At 39.8% G+C, this 25705-nt stretch overlaps 1 protein-coding gene across 3 annotated transcripts in view; it reads left to right on the forward strand.

The window, feature by feature from the left end:
• The window catches only part of SFSWAP (splicing factor SWAP), a 95725-nt gene that overhangs the window by 11726 nt on the left and 58294 nt on the right, over nucleotides 1-25705 (forward strand). For all 3 annotated transcript variants that reach the window (XM_033174979.1, XM_033174978.1, XM_033174980.1), the window contains 6 exons: nucleotides 2660-2885; nucleotides 3453-3559; nucleotides 4995-5130; nucleotides 20634-20880; nucleotides 22560-22691; nucleotides 23052-23145. In XM_033174979.1, the coding sequence (XP_033030870.1) occupies nucleotides 2660-2885; nucleotides 3453-3559; nucleotides 4995-5130; nucleotides 20634-20880; nucleotides 22560-22691; nucleotides 23052-23145 (942 nt within the window). The remainder of the gene's footprint in view (nucleotides 1-2659; nucleotides 2886-3452; nucleotides 3560-4994; nucleotides 5131-20633; nucleotides 20881-22559; nucleotides 22692-23051; nucleotides 23146-25705) is intronic.

The raw sequence follows: 25705 nt of genomic DNA on the forward strand, positions 1-25705 counted from the left end.
ACAGCGTGAAGCAGATTAACAGCATGGAATGGATTAACAACTTGTGGATGGATTCTTAACTGAAATATTACTTTAAATTGAAAAAAACAACAGAAGTGTACTTGGTTTCACAGTTTAACTGAACAGACATTTGCTATTAGGTAGCTTAGGGTTGAAGAGGCAGGAGCTGAAGAGTTCTGTTTTAATACAGATAACAACAATAGATGTGCTACAGCTAACATAGCATGTTTTTCTATGGAAATTCTTCAGTGTCCTATTGATGTAGATTTTGCTGAAAGAATGCAGAGGTAGGCAATGAAATCGGGTCACTTCTGTGTCTTTGCCTACCTACTGTCTTTCAGCACCTATTGCAAATCTGATCACCCATACATTGGATGCAGTGTGTGGATGGTGCCTACACATGTGAAGTCCAACATGCCTTGGCCTGAACAATGTGGTTTTTAACAGATAAAATGCAGGAAATGGTTTTGCTGTTTGGTCAGCTTTATGTGTGTAGACTGTGCAAATGTTTTAGCACAGCTTAATAAGACTATGTTTCACTATCTTAAGAATCTGAAGACAGTGTGTTTCTGTAGACATTATGAACTGCCAAAGTCCCCAGTACTGTTCAGAGATAATCAGCATTAGCTTGTAGTGTGTAGGCTTCTGCCATATCTGTAGTTACATCCAAAAGCATTTTTTACAGGTCATTTTCACTGACATATCAGTAGTACCAGCAATCATACCTGCCATATAAGACAACCTGTAATGTCTTAAAGTCAATATCAGGATTTTTTCCTAGGGTATTTTTTTTTCTTAATCTTGCCACAAAAGCAGGTATATATCACAAAAATGTTTGTTTTAAGGTCTTTTCAACTATTGCACATGTCCTTGAGTTAGATTTGTCGGTATGGATTCATCATCTTGTAATTCTTTTCCTTAAATATTGTTCCCCTGTTGCTTTTTAAAATAACTGCACAACTGGAGTTATGCTGAGTTGTTACATAAGAAACACATGAAGCTATCGATATAAAATCTGATGCCAACTGTGTATAGGAAATTGTGCAAAAGGCTGATTTCAGTAGCAGTGCATCTTTTTAGAATTATGAGTGTGGTTTAAAAAAAAAGAGGATGAAAATGCATCTCATGTAAGTAATTATGGAAAACAGAGCTAGTGAAGTGGAAAATTAAACAAAAACTCTGAGCAGTGTATTGCCATAGAGCTCTTAAAGCTCTTAAATGACACATTGCTTTGGATGGTTTAGTTCTTAGAAGGCTAAGTTGTCATAGTCAGCAATAGTGGATAGTAGTGCAGTCATTCTCTTCTTCGTTTAAGGAGGGCCTAGTAGATACTTACATTATGCTTCTAATTGTTCATCTCTGTGCATGGCATGCAGATGAAGGGCAGCTCTGAAGCTAATGTTCTGCTATAAATACTGCTCATCAGAAAGTGTGTCCTTATGAAGTTCTTTTAGATAGTAGCTGTGCCTGTATCGGAAAAGAATCATAGTTGATTATTGTTGTGGGAAACCATGCTGGAGCCAAAGTGGGTGTAGAAAAATGAATAACGTGGTTAATTTGAGCATCTTGATTGCTTTCTGAGCAGTTGACATTTGCAGTTACCCAAGCTTTCTAATCTAGATTTTGTAAAATGAGGTCTAGGAGCATTTCTTGAAAGGTCTTGTACAGCTTGTCACTTCCCAAGCTGAATATGGTCCACCATCTGCGTACAGTGGTACCATGAGTTAAGAATGCTTCAGGTTAAGAACTCTGCTTAAGAACAGAAATTGTGCTCTGGCGGCGTGGCGGCAGCAGGAGGTCCCATTAGCTAAAGTGGTGCTTCAGGTTAAGAACAGTTTCAGGTTAAGAACGGACCTCCGGAACGAATTAAATACTTAACCCAAGGTACCACTGTATTAAGTAGAATTTCTGCAGTTCTAGGTAGACAGGAGTTTTGAGTCTCTACCAGTCTGCAATGACATAGTTTGGATGATTTGGCATTTCCGTGCTCTCTGGCTTCTGTCACTGTGTTTCATTGCACCAGAAGTGGTTTAGTCATGCTGGCTACATGACCTGGAAAGCTGTCTCTGGACAAACGCTGGCTCGCTCAGCTTAAAACGAGATGAGCGCAGCAGTGCCTTTGACAGGACTTAATCATCCAGGGGTCCTTTACCTTACTTTTTTTTTTTAGTTTGAATGATCATATATTGCCTTAATAAATTGATATAACAATATGTTTCATTTGCTCCACCATTCACCCTATTTGGGAAACCTGCAAGAAAACATCCCATTACACCCGAACCCAGAAACTATGGTTAATGGCTTCCAAACATATCCTGGCTTGTTTCAAATTGGTTGCCTCTGGCAAAATAAGGCTCACTCTTTTTAAGCTGAAATATGATTGTATGAATGTGTCCAGTAGGTTTGGTAAGTCAGAAATTCTAAATGCTAGTAGATACTGTGGGCACCAGTAGCTTAAGTTGAAAACTGTATGTTCGCCTTTGTACTAGAGTTTAAGAAAATGGAGTATATACAAGCTATTTTCATCTCAAGTGGTGAAGCTCAAAGTGGGGATACATCCCTTCTGATTTAGAGTGTGTTTGCTTCAATGGGGGTGGGGAAACTGTGGACAGATTCTCCAAAAGATAAACTGCACAAATATTTTCACTTCTTTTCCTAGCCACCGACAGCAAAAATGCATGCAATCATAGAACGGACTGCAAATTTCGTCTGCAAGCAGGGGGCTCAGTTTGAGATTATGTTGAAGGCAAAACAAGCTCGGAACTCTCAGTTTGACTTTTTGCGGTTTGACCACTACCTCAACCCTTACTACAAGTTTATTCAGAAAGCTATGAAGGAGGGGCGATATGCTGCCACTTCAGAAAAGAAAAAAGAAGAGGAAAAAAGTAAGTTTAATACTTTTTAAAAATGGCTGTGCAGCAGCTTATGTATTTCTGTCTAAATCATTCCAGCATCTTGATGGATAAGAGAAGTGTTCTCTTAATTCTTGTTGTAAATATTACACATAGTTACCAAAGGCTATGTGTCTTGTTGGCAGTTAATTATGAGAAGTTTAAATATGTTAGAACAATGGGCTGTTCTGGGTGGCCAGATGGGTGGGGTAAAAATAAATTATTATTATTATTATTATTATTATTATTATTATTATTATTATTATTATTATTATTTTCATACAGCATTGGGAATGGGGAATAGGAGGGAATTATTTATCCTGTCTTACATTAGCAGGTGCCTCCATGAGCAGGACAGAAGCCTTGGATTTCACACTTCATTCCTGTGTAACTTTTCTAATGCATACATTGGAAAGCTTTAGATATAGGGCTTAGGGAATGAATTTGATATAATTATTGATTTCCTTATAAAACCTATAGCCTATGCATTTTAACATCCTGCAAGTCACTCCGTTCCATATCTCTGAAATGATAAAACACAACCATACAATTTTTAAACAGATGCAGGAGGTACTGATGATGAAGATGATGACTATGATGGAGATAACTACCTGCACCCAAGCCTCTTCGCTTCTAAAAAGCACAGTAGACTTGAAGAGCTTATGAAGGTATTTCGGCATGCAAAATTTCATTTTAGCGTTTTATGTCTTGTTGAGCACCTGTTTTCTTTGTGAGACATCTCAGTTGATAGGTGTTCACAAACAGAGTAGTTCCCTGAATCCTAAGTTGGAATTTTATACTCTGAATTAGAGCTCCCTGTGGCATATCACAAGCTGCTTCTGAAATTCCTGTGTGGGTTCTCCATGCAGCTTGGGGAGATGCTTTTTAGAATATATAGGCCCTGAAAGCCTACCTTGGGTTGTGTAATGAGTTGTGTAGCTTTTAGAATCTTGGCTAGTGATAACACCTAGCTGTCATCAGAAACTTTTTATTTTAATTAAACATATTTAAATAAAATAGCTGTTTAAATAATTTTAGTGACTCAGATGTTGTCATAAATCACAAGGTCAAACAGAAGATTCTGCTTGATTAGATTGACTCAGTTAAGAAAACAGTTATATTGATTAATCAAGTGCAGTAAGTAAGATACGTGTGTATATAGAGCTAGTGTGTAATTCACCTTTGGAAAACAGTATGATTTCATCTTTGAGCTACAGTGGACTAAGATGTCAGTGAAAGAATCCATCCCTCAGTTGCACTATTTCTAGGATACATATAGTAGACCTGGATCTAATATGATGGAACATATATTATTGAGGACAGGCTTAAATCCACAGTTAGTGGCCTTATGAAATGACTGTTCCTCTAAAGTAGGCAAAAATTGCAGATAGGCATGTTACTCCATTAGAAAATCCACTAATGGATAAACACATGGTAGTAGGACTAACTAAAATGTTAGTGAGCAAACTTTCAAGTATTCCTGAACTCTTGCTCAGTCTTAAGCAATTTTAAAAACAAACCAAAAATGGAGACGTATTGGAGGACAAGTCTGCAGCTTGCAATAGTCTTAAAATAGAATTAGGTGTTATGGGCTGCCTCACTCACCGCTTCCCATTTGTTTTGCAGACACTTGGCTTTTTAAAAGATTTGCCCAGCAATATATTTTTCCTTCTTTCCCACTTTTTCTTAAAGTCCAGTCTGATAAAGTATTTTAATGAACTTGGAAGCTTGCTGACATCTTTGTGACCTTTTTGTTAGTGTGGATTTAATTGTATTACCATTAAGCTGTTATCCAATTTGTAAAGCATAACTGGGGTGTGCTTTGTAGGATGGGTTGGGCAAAGATTGTGCCAATTTTAATTTTAAAGCATTGCATTAATGGGGAATAAACTTCACAGCTTTTACTGCAAATTCATAATAATCGCATTCACAACTCTACAGTAACGTCTTTTGAAACCAATTCCAGGCGTATAAAGTTTAAGTGCCCCTTTTGCAACCTTTTAAAATGCCAATGTGGTAAATTAGTGTTAAGGAATCGGGAGGGGTGGGGGCATTGAGAAAGAAATTCTGAACTTTTCATGCTTTGCTTTCCTCCCCCTTCAGCCTTTAAAGGTGGTGGACCCTGATCACCCACTGGCAGTGCTTGTTCGCAAGGCTCAGGCTGACAATAACTTGGCTGCCCCACAGCCAGCTGAGGGAGCAGCTGTTCAGTCGTCACAAATAGAATATTCTTCAGATCGTAAGTACATTGGGATAAGCGGATTAAGCATGTGAGAAGGTTTTTATTTATTAACAGGAGCTAGGAGAGGCAGTACTAATAATCACTAAATAGTATTTAGTAGATGTTCAATTGTTGGCTCAACAGTTATTCCTTTACATGTTCAGTCAAGCTCCCTTAATGTATCTGTCAGGTTTGGAGACATGAATAGGATTCTCTTGTCGTTTTCTAATTGATCTGCTGTCTGCTCTGCAAAGTTGCATTTTAAAGGCCAGTTTTTGTTTTCAGCAGCAGCATAGGTGCCCATTGTGTATAAGATCAAACTAATGCTTGCTTTGGAGATGCTGGCAATTTTCCTTTGGAAATATATATTCCCAGTTTTCGGAGAGGTTCAGAGTGACTTGGATATTTGATCTGTATGAAAATGTATTCAGGCATGTAGGGCGAAGTATGTAAAGCCTTGGTTAACGTATTCGGTGAAAGACAAGATTAACATTAGATTGAATGATGAGCATTTTCAGATTGTGCTTGAGGGCATGAAAGAGGTGTTGCTGGCTTTGAAACTTTCACAAATGTCTTCCTCGAGAGCATAATTTAGTTTTCTGTTCCTAACTTGTGCAAGAAACCTATGGCTGTATGTACCAGACTTTGGATTCCATGGGCATGTGTGGCATTAAAAAAAAAATAGGTTGAAATAGGAGGCCTTAAACACTCAAAATGACAGCATGTTTTCCTGATGAGATCCCAGATAAAGGCAGGCACCTCTTCAAAGCACCTGGATATGGGATTCAATATTGCTTTCTAGTATCTGACCCTACTCTTTACCCACTCAGTCAGCCAGTGCCTAGAAATTGGATTGTGCACTCCGGCCAATGGTACTATTTCAGGATTCCCATATATATCAGTTAGTTGCATGAGGCAATTTTGGTGCATTGTTAATATCTCACAATGGTGTCATTATCTGTATATTGGAGCTGAAGAACGATCAATACTGCATGGTGTGTCTCCACCCCCACCCCACCCCTGCCACTAGCTATCCTGAGCGTCATGGAAGTAGTAGTATACATAAACAAGACTTACAAGATGGCATCCTTCTTCTCTTTCAAACAGATTAGTGTGCCCCAGTCCACAATTGGACTTGTTTTGCATGCTTTCACCCTTGTTGTGGAAAGCGGCGGTTGAATCATGAGGTCCTGCATTTATTTTGAATAAGATAAATGTGTGGTTCTTGTGCTTTACTTATTGCCTCCCCTGCACATTAGAAGAGAGGTTAGGAGGAGTTTATAGTCTTTCATTTTCACCATGCAGAGGTCAGCTAGAAGAAATATTGTCATCAAAGTAGCTCTCAAGACAAATGCTTGCCTTGCGACAGTAGGCAATCATTGATAAAAGCTGGCATGGCTATTTCATGAGCATTTTATGAAAAAACTTGTTAAACTGTCAGTAAAACAGTTCTGGCCTTTTGAAAGTATGTTTGTAATCTGTAGCTAGAGAACAAAACATTAATTGTTCTGAACAGCATATAAATTTCAGTACTGCATGTTCAGGTTGACTGTTGCTGCAAGGAAGAGAGCTCAGAGCTCGCTTGAATGATTGTTTTTAATGTACACAAAAATATACTTTCTGGCAAACATTCAATCAGATGTCAGAAATTGAGGCTCAGGGGTTTCTGTGGAATCTTGGTAGTGACATAGTAGCAAAAATGCTTTATTGGTGAGACTGCCGTTGGCTAAAGCACTTCAATATTGCAATTCTGGAGTTATTCCACTGTAGTCAATAGGACGATTTCAAAGTGATTTGAAGAGTGCAAACTCGGCATATATGCTGCTGATTCTAATTATGCAATCCATACTAAAATTGTTTTGCAGATAATTTGAGTGTAATTTCATCTTGTTAAAAGATGAAGAATAGAAGATCTTTGATAAAGGGATGAAGGCTCAAAGGTTCGTGTATGCCTTTCCTTTGCTCAGTTGGTGTTCTTTTCTTTTTTAATTAAAAAAAGAATTAGTAACTGATGGCTGTAATTTCTTCTTACTAATCGTACTGATCTGCAGATATAGTACTGTGCTTGTGTGCACAATAGTTCAGTTTAGCTGAGGCCATAAATCACAATGATGTAGCCTACATAAGTTAACCGAATGGTAGTGGGGTGGTTGGGGCTACATAGGTTCCTGAAACCCTGTTGCTTGATGACTGTATGTTCTTGGTATACTCACAGCCATTGCTGCTGCTTTGCTGCTTTGGTCATACATTTTCGTTCCAGGCCATAGGTGTTGGACAGTCATCTGCAGTTGATATGCAGTTTAAGTCCTAAGTCGTGACATTACCCATTCAGCTCAGTTCTTCTATGTGGAGTGGAGAGAACTCTGAGGTGGGAGGATTGAGGCGAATGGCTACAAGCATATGGTCTCCAACAGTGGAGGTAGAACATGGCAATTCACCTTACTCCTCCCATCTCGAAGTTCTGTCCACTCCATAGAGAAGAACACCTATGGCCTGGAACGAAAAGGTCCCACTACCATTTGAGCCTTCATCCCTTTACCAGACATCTTCTATTCTTTGTCTTTTAACAAGATGAAATTAAACCCTGTCACATTATATGCAAAACAGTTTTTTATGGATCGCATACACAGTTGGAGACCGTATGCCTCTGAATGTCAGTCGCTTGGAATCACAAGTGGGGAGAGTGCTGTGGCACTCAAGTCCTGCTTGTGGGCTTCACATGGGCAACTGGCTTGTTCTGAAATTCTGGACTAGATCTAGCAGGCCTCTTCTTATACTCCTATGGTGTACGATGCAGCTGAAGCTATGCAGGGATGGTTCTGAACACAATGCCTCTTCCACCTGTGGATGTAAGAGGTCTCTAAATGGGATGTAAAACCGGTAAGGCCCTAGGTTTGGCAATGGAAGTCAGGAGGGAGAGGACAGACCTGGTGCAGAACACAACCCACTTGGTGCCCTTTGTTACATTCACAGGGTAGCTTTGAAAGAAAGATAGAAAGAAGTGTGCATGCACACGAAAGCTCATACCAAGAACAAACTTAGTTGTTCTCTAAGGTGCTACTGGAAAGAATTTTTTATTTTGTTTTGACTATGGCAGACCAACACGGCTACCCACCTGTAAGTGAAATACCATTTACAGTAAGAACAACTATCCTCAGTTCCATCATAGAGGAACGGTAGTAAATAAATACAAGAGCAAATGAATGTAAAGTCCATCCTACTTGGTGTGCTGTGCCTAATACAGATACTTGATCTTTTACAGGTTGCAAACTTGCAATATTATAAAAACGAAAAAAACCTGAGACCCTCTGGGTCCCATTTAGTACCAAATTTCCATTTGCACAGCACTATGAAGTAGACATGACCCTGTTCATAACCAATTACATACAGTGGTACCTCGGGTTACATACGCTTCAGGTTACATATGTTTCAGGTTACATACTCCGCTAACCCAGAAATAACGCTTCAGGTTAAGAACTTTGCTTCAGGATAAGAACAGAAATCATGTTCTGGCGGCGCGGCGGCAGCAGGAGGTCCCATTAGCTAAAGTGGTGCTTCAGGTTAAGAACAGTTTCAGGTTAAGAATGGGCCTCCGGAACGAATTAAGTACTTAACCAGAGGTACCACTGTATTAAGTAGCTTCATTGAAAGTACTTGTATCTCATTTAAATAAGTAATCAGTATGTGTTTTAAAACATGCAAGAGTTGGGTAGCTTTGAAAGAAAGATAGAAAATTAATCTCAAAACTGTATTCAGAACCTATCGATGATTTCAAAGTGCGGTCTTCTCACACATACACCTCCCTCTGAAAAAAAACTTGGTTCAAAAATGTACATTCTCTGGCCTGTAATAGTGTATAAGTGATTATATTATAAATAAGTTGAGCAGTTTAACTGAGGGAAGGATAAAGTAAATGATCTAGGATAATGTGATATACAGGTTATATTTTTATACTCATGGAACTTTGCTCTTGGTTGGAAGTAACAGCCTAGCGTTTTTGTAGATAATACTTCTAGACAAACTTGCCCAAGCTACAGTAAGACAAGATAACCTTGGGAAATGGATAAATCAATTGAGAAAGTGCTTGCAGCTGATATTTCGAGACAAATGGAAGAGTTCAGTTTGAGCAAAAAAAAATGTCAACCTGCAAATCGGTCATTTAAAAGCATGTAGCATAATCCACAAGGCTGTCTCTCCAGGCCATTAACAAAATTGCTGTGATTTGCAACGAATGGTAAATTTCTCATTGACTTCAGTGAGAACAGAATCATTGCCATTTAGTTTTGTTACAGGTGACACAGTGAATAATTTCCTACAGTAGTGACAGGCAATGTCCCATTTACACATGGTATTTTCATCTCTACTTGCAGCCACAGAAGGAATTGGCTTGCCAGATATTGCTGTTTGTAATGATGTCTGTTGTGATGCATCTTTGGGCATGATTTGAAGGAAATAATATGGCATCTTGTTATATTAAATAAGTGGAGATCGCATGGGAAATGGAGTGAACTGTAAAGTTTTTTAAATCCTTTCCTAGACTCAGCAGGAATTTGGAATTGAGTCCAACAAAGATAGGTAGTTGCCCCTCCCTTAGGTCTGCTTTAAGCCCATATATTTAAAATGATAATCAACACAAGTGATTAGTATTTACTGCAGTGATTTAAATAACATTCCATTGCTCTGTAGAAATCACTCTGGACTTCAAACACAAATGTGGTTACAAAAGTTTACTAATTAGTGTTAGTTCCTGTTACATCAGTTTTATGGGGATATGTTTACATTAACAGTATTGTTGTTTAAAAGGTTTCTGTAACTTTTATTAATTGTAAATGCCCTCTTATAGCAAGGGTTGAAACACTGTGTGCCTAGAGAGGTAGTTCCTGCTGCCCACAGGATACCCTGCCTCCCTCATGCTGAAATTACGTGTATGCTTAAAAGATACATCAGATTGTAAGCAGTAAAATAGGTTGCAGGGAATTAATTGTGGTGGTGCTCACTGCACTTTCTGCTGTTTGTATATGACCCAATGGGCCCAGTAAATTTGGCAATCACTGCATTACAGTTTAGTCTTGGGCATTTTAAAAGCAATCTTCCTAGTTCATAGTCAGTTCATTCCTGTTTCTTCCTGAAGCCTCAACGTTTAGGATGCCATTTCTTCCAGAAAGGAAGGCTGGGTGCAGATTTGTTGCATTTAAAGGTTTTCGGGATATAGCTGTGACCCTGTGCTAATAAGAACATGAAAAAAGGAACTGTTCAAGTGTACTCTATTGTTCCATACCAGGAGCATCCATTGTATTTGTAATGTGTTAATCTTAAGAGCATATACAGATTGTTTTCCTAAAAGTTGGCTATTCGGCAAGAAATTTTAAATATCCATAATCTTCGTATAATAATACCATATAGGTGCTCACATTTTGAAAGTAAAACATGAAATGATAGATGCTTTTTCCTGGAGTCTTACTCTTTTTCTTATACTCTTCTTTCAAGTGAAGAATGTGTCTTTTGCTCTCTTTATTGTTTGCATTTGTTTCCATTGAGAAGGATATTGATTTAAGTAAAGACAAAGGAAGAGTTTCTTGTGTTTATAGTTTTTTCAAAGGAATAACTAATGTGACCATGTTATTTCTATCTGTTCTGTATTATCAGTGGCATAGTCGTTTACTGCATATTAAATATTACAGTGAGTTAAGGGCCAAATGAATGAAGGTCGTAATGCTAATCACCAAATAGTTGACTTAATAAGTGATTCCTCTATCATTTTGCCTAAACCTAATTTTCTTAGTTATGCTAATTTCCTACAGCATTGATAAAAAAAATCCCTGAAGACATAATAAAATGAAAGTGGTAGCTGAAAAACAGAATGGGAAAATGTAGTCTAATCAGCACAAAGAATATATTTTAATTTCAGTATGCCAGTCTACATTGTAGAGAATTGAGTTGTACTTTGTGTGGGTTTGTGAACATTTGGTTTTTAAGGCTTTAAAATTTTTTTGCTTGAGGATCAAAATGGTTGGAGATGTTTTGCTATTTGTACATGCAGTCACTGAAGAGTCATAGGAAACCTCATGGTAGGTTTACCTATTAGCAAGATACGAGCTGTTTTAGATCAGACCAAGAGCCTATTTAGTTCAGTATTCTTTTACCACATCAGCCTTCTAGGTCACCATGGGAAGCGCATTGATGGGCTCCAAATTGCCCATGATGGGGATTAGCCCATCTAGCCCAGTAATGTCTATTGGATCTCCAGGGTCTCAGCCAGAGGCACTTCCCATTACTTTCTTGCTATCTAGTAATTGGAGAGCTGGGGAGTAAACATGTAAAGCTCACACTCTACCAATGAGCTATGATCCATTCTCATAATGGATATATCATGAGCCACTGAAAGTCCACCCAGTGATAAGTGTTGTTGTTGTTCAGTCGTTCAGTCGTGTCCGACTCTTCGTGACCCCATGGACCAGAGCACGCCAGGCACGCCTATCCTTCACCGCCTCCCGCAGTTTGGCCAAACTCAGTGATAAGTGAGCACCCATCATTCTTTGGTTTTTGACCATTCACTGTATGCAGTGAATGACTCCATACTAGAGGGCTTTAAAAAGCATATGGTAGCTAACATTCCCAGAATGTTAAACTGTGCATATTGAATTACTCACAATACAGAGCAATTTCCACACACTCCCAACTACTACAGGGTATATCACTATTTGGTTTAGGTTATCTTAACCGCCACTAAGCAAAACAAGGTCCAAATTCTTCCTACCAGAACCAGTGCCTAAAACCAGTGTGATTTGATAGGAAACTGCCTGTCTGAACCCTGCCAGACTCTCTTGTATAATTCAGTCTGCAACTCACTCTCAGCAAAAACTTCAGATGCAATCTAATATGATTCAGTCAGCACCAGATGATAAATTAAACATGCAAATAGGGTCTTATACATTTTTAATCATGTAATGCTATTGTGTATGGAGTCAAATATTGAACATTCCCCACAAGCTTGGTTTGCAGTTTTAGGCTCACATACTGGAGCCCCTTTTCCGTGGCGTATTACTGGCATGTTGAACATGTCTGTCAGCATAAGTAGTCCTTCATATGCTGTTTTTGCAAATATAATAAAAATAATATGCTGTTTTTGCAAATATAGTAGTTCACATATGAAAGATGATAAGTATTTTAATTCCTGTTTTCCCTTCTCATATCTCTTCCCCCTGTACTCATATGCACATGGATTGATACTTACTCTTTTGGGAATGATTGGCCTCCCTTGAAACCACTAGTGAGCAACATTCTCTGTCTTGTCTAAGGAGGGGGATTCAGATCATCAAGAAAAGGAGTGTTTTTAAATCAACAGTTTGAATAAAACTTCCTACTCTGTTCCTTGACAAGCAAGGGTATTTGTGGTTACAGCAGTTAAAACATTCTGGCTTGTAACTACAGTTGTACCATGGTTGCTGAACGTCTTGAAACTTGTACGTTTTGGCTCCTGAACGATCAAAAACTGGAAGTGAGTGTTCTGGTTTTCAAATGATTTTCAGAATCCGAATGTCTGGCACGGCTTCCAGTTGGCTGCAAGATGTTCCTGCAGCCAATCAGAAGCCATGCCTTGGTTTTTTGAAAGGTTCTGGTAGTCAAACGGACTCCCGGAACGCATTCTGTTTGAGAACCAAGGTACGACTGTACCTTTGAGAACCAAACGTACCTTGGTTTCTGAACAGCTTAGTTCTCGGAACATTTTCGCTCCCAAACACCGCAAACCCGGAAGTGAGTGTTCCGGTTTGCAAACTATTTTGAGAAGCCAAACGTCCGACGGGGCTTCCATGGCTTCCAGTTTGGCTGCAGGAGCTTCCTGCAGCCAATTGGAAGCCGTGCTTTGGTTTTCAAACGTTTTGGAAGTTGGAATGGACTTCTGGAACAGATTCCTTTCAACTTCCAAGGTACAAATGTAAATCGTTTCTACTAAATTCTGGAGGAATCACCATGTTAGGCTGTTGCATCAAAAACAGCATTGTCTTACAGTGCCTTAAATACTAAATAGATGTATTCTGACATAAACTTTTGTGAATGTATTATAGTGCACTGGAATGCCACAGTACATTTTCCTTTTAAAGCATTTAAAATATCACAAGACTTTTTGTTCCTTAACACTACCTAGGAACTCAATCCAAAATCCAAACCTACATGGCTTTTGCACTAATGCTTTATATCTGGAGATGAGCAGGGCAGCTGAAATTAATGGATTTCTCTTTTGGTTCTCTGTACACTTGCCCAATACATTAATCTGGATCACTTCAGTACAGACAAGGGCCACATTTCAGTACAGAGTTGGTTTGTTGAAGTTTCCAGAAGCAATGGGTGAGAATTATCAATGTTTCTCCATGAGATAGAAAGCAATCTCCACACTCTTTGGATTGACGGTAATAAATATGCATAATTTGTCACAATAATAAATACAACATATAATTGTCTTCAGATTGACTTAAACTAAGAATTCTTCTAACAGCACATACTGGAATATGTTATGCATTTGGAATACCAATTTGGATAACCAAAGAGGTGTTTTTCTGTAATTTCCAGTCTACTGTGTATTCCTACACTGAATTCTTTTAACTATAAAAGCTTATGTGTATGATTCACATTTGAGCATTTATTTAGAGGGCTAAACTTGTATTCTCTTTGGTCTAGAAATTCTAATGTGTTTTTTTGCACTCCATACTTGTAGAGGTTAAATATTTGCCCCTCTCCTAAATTTAATGTTTCTTCTGAAGGTGTGTAGCCAGTCATAGCACATTCACAAGTACAGTGTGAGGTACCATGAAACTGAGGTGTATTTTATCCGCCCCCCACCCCAAATTATAAATGCCTTGCTCGTTCTTTGGCCAAAATTGCAGAAGATTTGGAGTGCAGTTGCTACTGCCAGGTCATTCTGTTTTACCTTTCCTTAAGCTCTGACTGGTCCATCACCTTCTCCACGCCTTTCTTCAGTTTCAAGTGCGGTTAAGAAACTTGCTGGTCCCAGCAAGAAACACTCACTCACTTTTGCTAACATGCTTTTGATGCTTTGCCCACTCTTTCCTGCAGCAATATTGGTTCATTTACACAGTCTGATGGTTCAAACAGCTTCATTTATATAAAACAGTGTTTCTCAAACTTGGGTCCCCAACTATTGTTGGACTATAGCTCCCATCATCCCTGACCACTGGTCCTGCTAGCTATGGATGATAAGAGTTGTAGTCCCAACAACAGCTGGGGATCCAAGTTTGAGAAACACTGCTTCAAATTTCTCCCTGGTTGAAATTAATAAAAAGTTGAGATCAATAGAAAGCAAACAGTGCCTTCCCTCAGAGTTAAATCTAAAAGAGATGACACCAAATGAAAAAGGGGAGAGAGGAGGAAACAAAATACAAACACAGATACCAAGTTGCAACATCTCCCCTTCCTAATGGTAATATTTTGCTAGATCCAGAATTGGCCTCCACAGTTACTTAAGGACTCATTGTTAAAACCGTGTTTATGGAAGACAATCTTACTCAGCTACAAGTGATCGCCAAAGAAGAAGATTTTGATCGAATTATGCTATGTAGATTCAGTTAACATTTTGGTGATGCCTTACAGGATTTAATGGGGTGTTACTCAAAACTATTTACCCTGATGATTTCCTTGATGAAAGCACTGAAAATTAAGTTGTGCCCCTCCTCTTAAAAGGGCAAATAAGTGTTTGTTAATTCCTTTTGTCTCTAATCATCCACAGCCCAGAGTTGCATTTGAGTGCCAATAACTCAGTACTGGTGTATGTTGTTGCCTGTAAAAGGCTTCTTGTCCAGTGTTCACCTTTTTATTACTATTAGAAGTATGACACACTTTAGCCCAAAGGGGGATTTTTTCTCTCTCTCTCTCTGAAAATTATTTTGCTTCTGAAACTTAATTTTTATCAGAACTCTGCAGATGTAGGTTTGTCAACATGGCACAGCATGAGATTGCCTTCTGCTGTTAACTCTGCAGAGCTTAGCTTGACACCATGCTGTATTTTGGGAACAAAGCATTTTTATACATACTAGCGAATTGTTTTGCTTAGAGCACTTAATTAAATGGGAGTGTTCTTAGCTCTCGTGCGTGTGCACACACCCATCTTCATCAGGAACATTATAGCATTCATGGTGAACTGTACAAAAGGCATGTGTTTTCAACAGAGAGCCCATAATTCGGTGGTAAATCACCTGCTTTCCATGCAGAAGGTACTAGTTTAAGTCTCAGGCACCTCCAGTAGAAGGATCAGGTGGCAAACTATGGGAATGATCCTTCTTCCGCCTCAGACTTGGAAGTGTTGCTGGTGGTCAGAGTTGACAACCCTTGACTAGAATGACTAATACAGTGGTACCTCGGGTTAAGAACTTAATCTTAAGATTTAGTGTCAGGAGTATAACGTATTCCTGGACACCGCAGAGTTAGACGCAGACTTTTCTGGAAGCTTCTGGCTGTTGTGAAATTGACTAGACAGCTCAACGCAGGAACTCAGCAACTCACTGGATAACTATATACAGTATTTATTGATTGAAGCAACTAGTATCCATAAGTTACTATTTACAGACTTTACAAAATAAAAGAAAAAAACATAAAATCTTTCTTTCTCTGTCTCTCTCTCTCTACACTGACACCTGACCACACACTAACACCTGACACAAGCTCTCAGACAGAGCTGAGTCTTTAGGAACTCCACTGACCAATCACAGGTCGTTGCTAAGGGTCTGAGAGAGAGCAGATCTGGGCTTTCTGCCAACTACTAATTGCTTGGAGATAACAGCTGCATTTCTGCACGTAGGCAACTCTGAAATCTCTAACACTTAATTTCTTCTGGAGGTCCGTTCTTAACCTGAAACTGTTCTTAACCTGAGGTACCACTTTAGTTAATGGGGCCTGCCGCACTGCCACCGCACGATTTCTGTTCTCATCCTGAAGCAAAGTTCTTAATCCGAGGTACTATTTCTGGGTTAGCGGAATCTTTAACCTGAAGCGTCTGTAACCCGAGGTACCACTGTAGTCTGACCTAGTACAAGGGATCTTCCAGTAATCACTCTGTTCAAGCTGCATTAAAAAAAAAAACTATTTAAAAAGTGACTTAAGAGAATATTGCTCACTGGCAAATGGGAAACTGAAATGAATCTTAAATTGTAACACTTCAATCTCTTTCATGTGGCACCTTATCAGTCTTAAAATTCTTCAAGAATACTTCAGAAAAGAGGGTGGGAATAGAGAGAGTGCTGCAGTAAAGGAATGCTGCTTCAAATCTGGGTTTAAATTTAAAACCTGCAGTTTTAAGAAGCAATTAACAGCTGTCAGGGTGTTTAGTTTGAATCTCCTTTCTCATAACTTGAATCTAATGGCTTTGGTCCTAGCCTCTGCAGCAGGAGCAAACAAGCTTGCTCCATCCTCCATGTGACAAGCGCTTTAGATATTTGAAGATGGCTATCATGAAAGATCAATCAGTAGAGCATGAGACTCTAAATCTCAGGGTTTGAAGCCCATGTTTGGCGAAAGATTCCTGCATTTCAGGAGGTTGGACTAGATGATCCTTGTGGTCTGTTCCAACTCTATGATTCTATAATCTCCTCTCAGACTCTTCTTTACTAGACTAAACATACCCAGGTTCCCTCAACCTCACGATGCTTGGTTTCTGGACCCTTTTTCATCTTGGTCACTCTCTTCTGCTCATGTTCCAGCTTGTCAATATCCTTCTCAAATTGTGGTGCCCAGAATTCGACATGGGTGGCTGTCTCTCTGTTTTTGTATTATGCCATGCTCCCCATTGCAGCCATTTTGTGACTGTTGCCCCCAGCGCTGCCCTACATATTGGTCATTAAAAAAAACCAAACATCTTTTTTCTACCAAATGATAATTTTTGCTGCAGCTGCTTTTGGGGGGGGGGGTTGGAGGAGGTGGGTATTAGGAGTATATCTTTTACCCAAATATAACTCAGGTTACTGAAAAACGATCCTGTGGAAAACCTAAAACTTATGTGCGCACTCTGACATTATCTATCTTTCATATATCGTGTATGATGAGTTTCCCACTCAAAATTGTCTAATTATCTGAACAGCCCAATTGCTGCTTAAGGATTTCCCTGCTCAAAGATAATCACATCTCTACCACATTCCTTTAAGCAATGTGGAGTCACAAGAGAGTGATCCATGTCCAGCATCTTAAAATGAATTGAATTTACCAGTACCAAGTCATCTAGAAACTTCATTTTAAGAGATGAGAAAAAGGTCAGCCTTCAGCTGTTATGCTCACAAGCTTGTCAAGGAAAAATGCAGACAAAAACAATTTGCCCCAAAATGTAATAATGCTACAACTTCTGCCTGGAAAGGATGAAGCTTCATACTTTAACTGCTGGATTCTAGGGGAACCAGTTTTCCTTGAAATAAAGCTAGCAGCCATAGCACAGAAAGGCTATATATGCCAACAACAAACCTGGCACACTTACCTATTTTTATTTAAAGTATTTCTATATGCCCTTCATCAAATTTCTCCCGGGGCAGCTTATGACATATCTTATTGCTTCTTAAGCAAGCTTTCTCCAATCTGTGAGGTTTCCATGAGAATTTTAAGCAAACAAAGGGCACCTGGAAGCCTTAAAAATAAAATGAAATCCAATAAATGTTTCAGAGCCATCCAGAGCTGATGCATCAAAATTGCAAGGCTTTCAGGAAGAAATCAAACATTTTCCCACTCTGACTTCTAAGCAATCTAGCTTAAGCTAAGTTGAATAACACATTTTCAAACCAATTTGACAGGTAACTTTCCCCTGTGGGAAAAGAGGGCAACACCAACTAACACCAGTATCAGCTGCTTTAGCAAGTTGAGGATACAAGCCAACATGGGATGAAAATTAAGTTCCTGGTGAGAAGTACTATACTGTACATGATTCCTGGTGATTCAAATCATAGGGCTTCAGCCACCTCGCTTTTATAAAACCAATATTAATGTCAGAAGAAACTGCTGTACAGTAGGCATGCCTGGTACCGAAGTCAAACAACAAAAAGTCAGTCAGTCTATTTAATGTATGATTCTCATGTATTTTACCCACCTACATAGTCATTACTTAGGTTAGGTTACTTATCCTGGAGCAGCTGCTATTTTGCATATGTTATTCTGGTTTTGCTAGAGATGAGAAGGGGGGCAGGAAGCAGGGCAGGGCACCACCCACAAAACAAGAACAGTTAATCAGCCATCCCTCTGGCTTTGGAGAGTTTGGAAAGCACATACCATGCATCTTAATTTTTATTTATTTTATTTTTTGGCAACCACAAGGGCTGGAAAGCTAAGGGAAGTCTGAGATTTTTAGAACAATGAATCCTGCACATTTTATGTGCCTGCGTGGAATCAGAGCGTGCATACAAGTCTGGACATGATAGACAAGGAGGGGATGATTTTTTTGGCAATTCTTGCTGGTTCCAAAGTGACTGAATAGTGCACTTTTATAATTTTATTCTTGACATTTTAGCAAAATTGACTTTGACATCCATGATGTTTTGCATTAAGGTGGCCAACTCATGTCAAAACCAGTTTGCAGTACCAATGTTAAAGTTACTATAGTAGTGGGTTTCAAAGTCCTGCACTGTCACCTTTTTTGTTTCTTAACCTACTCCTTATTCTTCCTAATCTGATTACTTCTCTAGCTCATCTCATAATCATCCTAAATGCTCACCTAAGAAACATTCGTGTCTATACAGACAGGGCTGGCTGTTAACACTTGTTTCCTAGCAACTTGTTCTCCTGTTGGCTGGCAGTAGCTACCCAAAATCTTTTTTTCTTTTCTTTTTTCTTTTAACAGAAGGGGGCTGGGATAAGGTTACCAGATTTTTTTCAATGAATCCAGGGACACTTTAAATAAATAAATACTACAAGTTCAGGACATTGATGCTGCAGCGATGGTGGTGGCAGAGGGGCGGCCACCGCCTTGACCTCAACTGCCACGTTTCCCCTTCCCCTGAGGCTTCTATCTCCTTTCTCCATGAGCCTGGGCAGCCCCTGAGTTGTTCGTTCTTCGGTGGTGGTGGGGAAGCAGTGCGCGGTGGGTCAGGCATGGAAGGCGGAGAAGGAGGGCCAAGAGTGGCGGCGGTGGCAGCGAGGCTCCGGCAGCATGATGCCTCCCTTCCCATCGGAGCAGCCCCAATCCCATTCCTACTTGTGTGCAAGCAGGAGGGGGGGGATCCCTCAGCTGGGAAGGAAGGCTTCCTGTTGCCTAACTGAGAGATCCCTGCCCCCTCCTGCCTGCACACAAGCTCTGATAGGCAGTGTGAAGCCTCCCTTCACAGCTGAGAGATCCCCGCCCCGCTCCTGCTTGCACACAAGTAGGAGTTGGGAGGCTGCTCCAATAGGCAGCATGAAGCCTCCCTTCACAGCTTAGTTGCTGGGGTCAGGGAAGGTGGAGGCAGCCCAGAAGCTGCATCTTAGAGCCCCTGCACCACCATCGTATGGGGACTTCTGAGCAGCTCCTGAAGCCAGCCAGAGCCAACTGCTCTGGGCTGCTGAGACTGCCACTGCTGCGTTTCCCGGGGATGGAATTTGTCTGGGGACTTATTCGCAAATCCGGGAACGTCTGGTAACCTTAGGCTGGGAGCATAACCATCCCTTGGCTAATCACTAGGTTTGACAATAGTAGCTACTACATTTCTGTATTGTTAATTAATTGAAAGTAGTAATAAAAACTGTGTAGTATTTTTTTGATTCCTTTATGTGTATTAGCGGCATTGTACCTAACATTCTTCAGGAGTTCTAAGAACCTCACCCCAGATCAGTGTGGTCCTGCTCTTTTATCTCAGGAAGCAACCTGCAAAATTTGGTTTTGATGCCTTAAGAGGTATCCAAATGCATAGCAAACGTATAGGAGATAAACACATACAAAGCAAGTTTTGAGCACTGTGCAGGCATGCTTGAAAGGCCTTCTGAAATTGATGCTGGGGAGAGTTCTAGTGGTTGAATACAGGGCTCCAAAATAGACAAATACTGGATTATATGCAAAATTGTTCATGTTGGGCAGTGTCTGCAAATTGTACCTTTACTTGGTGCAGAATTTTAATGATGCTGAGAAGTCCAAATCCTAGCTGTATAACTTTATACAGTCAGAAAGAAAGCTACTACATTTCCCTAATTTTAATCAGGCAAGCATGGTTTTAATGTACCTAAAAGGGCACACGAAAGTGAATTAAGTTGTGAAGGGGGGAAATGGCAATTTCTTTAGATTCTTTGCACGTCTCTTCACTTCCTCATTCACTATAGTGCTGTTTCCATTTGGCCTTGGATGTGTCTGCCTCATTTCACCCGAATGTGTTGACAAAATGCTATTTCTCATTTTCTGCACAAGAAAAATGGATAACGCATTAGGAAGTTGGAAATTTTAACATAAGCGATGTTCTACTTGTGGTAGCAACAGTGCAGGGGGTGGGCTGTGGGACCTTTTTGATTTTTTTTTTGTTCCCTCTTCAAACTGCCTGAAATATTGATCATAACCCCCGCTCCTTTTTTTACAGCAACTGTGGCAGCCATGTATTACAGTTACTACATGCTGCCAGATGGATCATATTGCCTCGCCCCTCCTCCCCCAGGAATTGACATGGCAACTTATTACAATGCACTGCCAGCAGGAGTGACTGTGTCTAGCACTACAGGAGTAGCCACAATGACAGCACCACCTCCTCCTGGCACTACACCACCACCATCTTCAGAGGCAACTGATGACACCAGTGGTGTAATGCCTGCCACGACTACTTCAACAAGGTATCCTATTTTTTGGCTGTCCCATTTGAGTTTGGCTTTGAGCAAAAGCATTTCCTATGGTTTCTGGTAATCCCAGGTCATGTTCAACAAAGGCCACACTGACACCACACATTTACATCACTGTGATACCACTTTAAACCATTATGGAATTCTGGGAGCTGTAGCATGTTAAGGGTAAAAGGTAAAGGGACCCCTGACAGTTAAGTACAGTCACAAACGACTCTGGGGTTGCGGTGCTCATCTTGCTTTACAGGCTGAGGGAGCCAGTGTTTGTCTGCTCTGCGGACAGTTTTTCCGAGTGATGTGGCCAGCATGACTAAGCCGCTTCTGGCGCAACGGAACACCAGAGCAGTGCACGGAAACAACATTTACCTTCCTGCCGGAGTAGTTACCTATTAATCTGCTTGCACTTTCTGTGTGCTTTTGAACTGCTAGGTTGGCAGGAGCTGAGACAAAGCAACGGGAGCTCACCCCGTCGCGGGGATTTGAACCGCCAACCTTCTGATCGGCAAGCGCAAAGGCTCAGTGGTTTTGGAGACCACTATTCACTTCCCAGGGTTACAGTTCCCAGAGTGGTTTAACAATCCCTCATCACAGGGAACCCTGGGAATTGTAGCTGTTAATTGATGTGCACTAGAAGTAAGGATGTCTCCTTGCTGCCTTAAGATGTTTGGGCTTTGGTATGTCTCGTAAGGAAAAAAGCACCAAATGGTCAGCATACCCTTGCTGTCTTGTAGTGGTTCATGCATGGCATACTCAGGGGTATTCTCTTTGTTTACTAGTTCTTTTTTAAAAGTCTCAGATTAATATTTTCAGTACACATAAACTCCCCCCCCCCTGACCGCAGTGGCTTGGAGCTTGCTTTGTTCAGTTCATTGTAGCTGTGGCCCCATTATAAATCCTCAGCTAGTTAATCGTTGTCTGAAATCTGTTCCAAGCACTAATGTTTTCTTGTTTGAAATTGATCTTTGCTTGGTCAGTGTGTTAATTTAGCAAAACAATAAGCTTTGTGACATTAAGAGCACATTACGCAAAGAGGAGTGGGCTTTTGTTTAGATTCTTATCTACTTAAAATCTACCAGCGGTTATGCCAGTACTTCTGTAAAAGGTGTTCCAACACTTATGTTATTCTTCCTGTTTATTGTGAAGGTTCTCTAAATGCCTTACAGTGTTATAACAGTGGACTATATTAAAAATGATAGTATAGTAAAATGGGATCGGGATTGCATATATGGTGCATACCAGCATGCATGAAAATATTTTGGACTGAAGTAAGTTGCACAGAAAACTTTCACGTATACAGCTGTTTTCTGATGAAAGTTGTGAAATTGGAATGGTTTTGAAGAGGCCTTCAGATTTCTCTCACTCCGTGCTGCCCGGCACTGCGGTTGAAAAACTTTTAAAAATCTTGTAAAGCCATATATTTTGGTGCCCCAAAATGAGCTGTTCAAATAAAATGATGTTAGGCAGATTATAAAAAGTTTTAAATGTTTGCCTGAATTTTTCTAATGCAAAAGAGATAGCTCTGGCTTCTTTAATAAGCTCGTTTTGGGGGAGCAAATATTTCATAACTTAAAAATCAGTGGTGATTTTTAAAAAGTAAGTGCCGCCTCTGGCTTAATAGGGCTGCATGTTATGTTCTCTGCCTATGTAAATAATAAAATGTTAATGTTTTTCAGCACAATTCCTTCTGTGGTCACCATCATCCCCCCACCCCCAGACATCCAGCCTGTGATTGACAAGTTAGCTGAATATGTTGCTAGGAATGGGATTAAATTTGAGACCAGTGTCCGTGCCAAGAATGATCTAAGGTGAGTGCAAGTGCCTTTTTTCTTAATTACTTCATTTTATGATGTGGTGTAAGTGAGCAGCTTGTCCCTCTCTTATTGACAGTCTGTTTTGCAAAGAAAGCTGTTGAGGGTAATGTGTTGTAATTTGTTTTATTAAAATTCAAGGGACTACTTGAAGTTAATGATAAAGCGTTATTGCCTAAGAATCTTGAAGCTTGTGCTTCTGAATGTATACCTTCTGGGCATTTAGGAATAAATTATTCTATTTCAGAATATCAGATAGCTTTTCTGTGCTTGGGGTACTGGAATAGTAAATGATGGTTGATGTTTGCTATGTTGTGGTGTGTTTTTTCCACAAATTTCATTTTTGTTCCTTAACAGGTTTGAGTTCCTGCAACCTTGGCACCAGTACAATGCCTACTATGAATTTAAGAAGCAGTTTTTCCTTCAGAAAGAGGCCAGTGACAGCTCAAAGGTAGGCTTCTAAAAGTAGGAAGCAATAGTGTGACATCTTGCTTCATATGCTACGTACATAGAAACCTGACTAGAGCAGCCAAGAACAGAGAAACCACCTCTAGTAAATTTACTTTAAAAAAAATATTATATCCCACTTTTTCTTGCCTGACAACTTGCAGGAGCTAGCAACATGCAACTATGAACCCAGTAATAAAGGCTAAGTTGCTTCAATTCATTTTGTGCGGGTCAGCCATTAAGAACATAGGAAGAGTCTGCAGGCCCATCTAGTCCAGCAACCGGGTGCCTCTGGGAAGCCAAAATGGAAGAGCTGAGTGCAGCAACACACTCTTCATTTGCGATTCCCAGCAACTGGCTTTGAAGATGGGTGCTGCTTCCAACTGTTGAGGCAGAGCTTAGCCAGTAGCTGTTACTAGCCCTTCCTCCATGAACATGTTTTAAAAGTGTTAAAAAACAAAACGCTGTAGATCAGAGCAAATTTTAAGCAGCATATTACTTTGTTTCTGGGTCATCTTTACTCAATGCTGGATTGTTTGCATGTGCATTGAAGATGCTCATCATTACCTTTTAAACCACTTAAATAGATTTAGGGCTAGAGGACATTAAATACCACCTCCTGTTAGATGTTCCACCACCAGCTGAGCTACAGCTAATGTGAAGCAAGAGAAAGTGCCTTCTCTGCAACAACACCCAGAATGTGGCACACTCACCTTTCTTTACAGGAACCATTTGGCTTGCCTCATCTTCAGATGTTTTTTTAGCCTTCCAGGTGTGGTTTTCTTGTTCTGCTGTGATTTAGTTTTAATCGTATTTTTGTATTGCTTTTATTGTACAGTAAAGCCACCTTGAGCACTCAGTTGGAGGGGATATAAATTCTGTAAATAAATAGAAGCCAGACACAACAAGAAAATCGTAACTCTGAAACTTCAGTATGTGATTGCATAAATCCAAGTTCCCAACAGGTGTTAGTCATCTTAAATCAAAGAGAATTAAATATTGCAATGTACGGGTCAAAAGTGAAACATGCTGCAATTGAGATGTTAAGCCTGTTTAATTCCTTGACATGTTTTTGTTTCGCTTTGTTTATAGCTACTCTTTTCAGCCAAAATTTGTTCCCAAAGTGGCTTATGATATAAGTCAGATATGTAGATATTGGATATACATTATATCTCTGTGGCAGGTTTTTCTGGCCTATGGCTGTTGATGAGAGGTTTGGAGCTAAAAGAGCAGCAACTGGAGTCATGGGTTAGCGGCGGATGCAGATAGAAACCCATACAAATAGCTCTTCTATTGATTTGAAAGCTCCACAGGGATTTGCACAATACACAGAGAAAACACAAAGTCAGAAATGTCCCATACTTTGGGCCATAGGGAATTGTTTAGATGGGTGCCTGTTTATTAGGGACAAATAGCGGGTGCCTTAGAAGCTCAAAGGGTACTTCTATACTCTAGGATGAATATGAGAATTGATCCACCTGTTCTGTAGCAGATGTAGGATGGATTCAATTGTGCACTCTGAGTGAAGTGTCCACTTGTAAAAAATTGTGGGGCAGCTGGAGCAGAGTCATGCTAGCTTCTCCTGGTGTCTATGTGCTACCGATGACTTACTCTCCATGTTCCCACAGATGCCATGCAAACCACCAGTTGAAATAAACTACATATGCCCTTCCAGCAAAGATGTAATGTTTTAGTCTATAAAATTGTATTCAAGGCTAAAAAAAATTGCCCAAGTTGTCTCTTTGCCCTCTGAAAAGATACCCAGCACAACCTTTTTCTAGGCAGCATTTTGAAGTGGCATACCAACACGAAGAGTTCATTAAATGAAACCTGTGCATGAGTTGCCTTGGTATTTTCAATTTATTTGGATTGAATAGTTTACAATACAAGTTCATGTTTATAAAGCAGATTTAAGTTGCTAGGAAACCATTTTATACATTTCCCCATAATGTAGATGAGGTTAGTTTTGAAATTAGTAGTGAGTGTACTAATAAATTAGTAGTGGGTTACACCGTTTCACTACTTACTTAAATGCTGTGTATAACAACTCTTCATGTTTACAGGTGAAATATAGTTAGTTAATATATTTTTCACTTAATCATGTTGATCCTTTTAAAAACCCTTTATTTGGTTTTCACCTGGATTTTATTTTCTGTTGACTAAAGGGTGCTAGTACATTATCAAGCAGGTCTAATGGCCAGGTGCCAGAGGGCTCAGGGGGGATTGAGGCCAGACTTCCAAATAGTTTGTTGCCTGTAGCAATTCAACAAATGTCTTTATGCACTAGGCAAAGAGGCTTCCTGATTTTAGAAATTGAGAACCCCTGGTGGATAATACCACAGGAGACTGACCATCTTCACTTGATTGACCATCTGCTTGAATATCCTGTTTCATATGGTGGCCAATCAGTCCTCCAGAATGCCACAGGCAGAGTGTCAAGACAAAAGCTTTTTTTCTGCTTAACTTTCCCCAGCAACTAGCACACTCCCTTGAAACATGGAATTTTATTATTTTTATTCATTTCATTTCTATACCACTTTACCTTTTCAAGAAAAATATCTCCA

Source organism: Lacerta agilis, chromosome 17 (assembly GCF_009819535.1).
Source record: "Lacerta agilis isolate rLacAgi1 chromosome 17, rLacAgi1.pri, whole genome shotgun sequence".
In the NCBI taxonomy this organism is placed as follows: Eukaryota; Metazoa; Chordata; class Lepidosauria; order Squamata; family Lacertidae; genus Lacerta; species Lacerta agilis.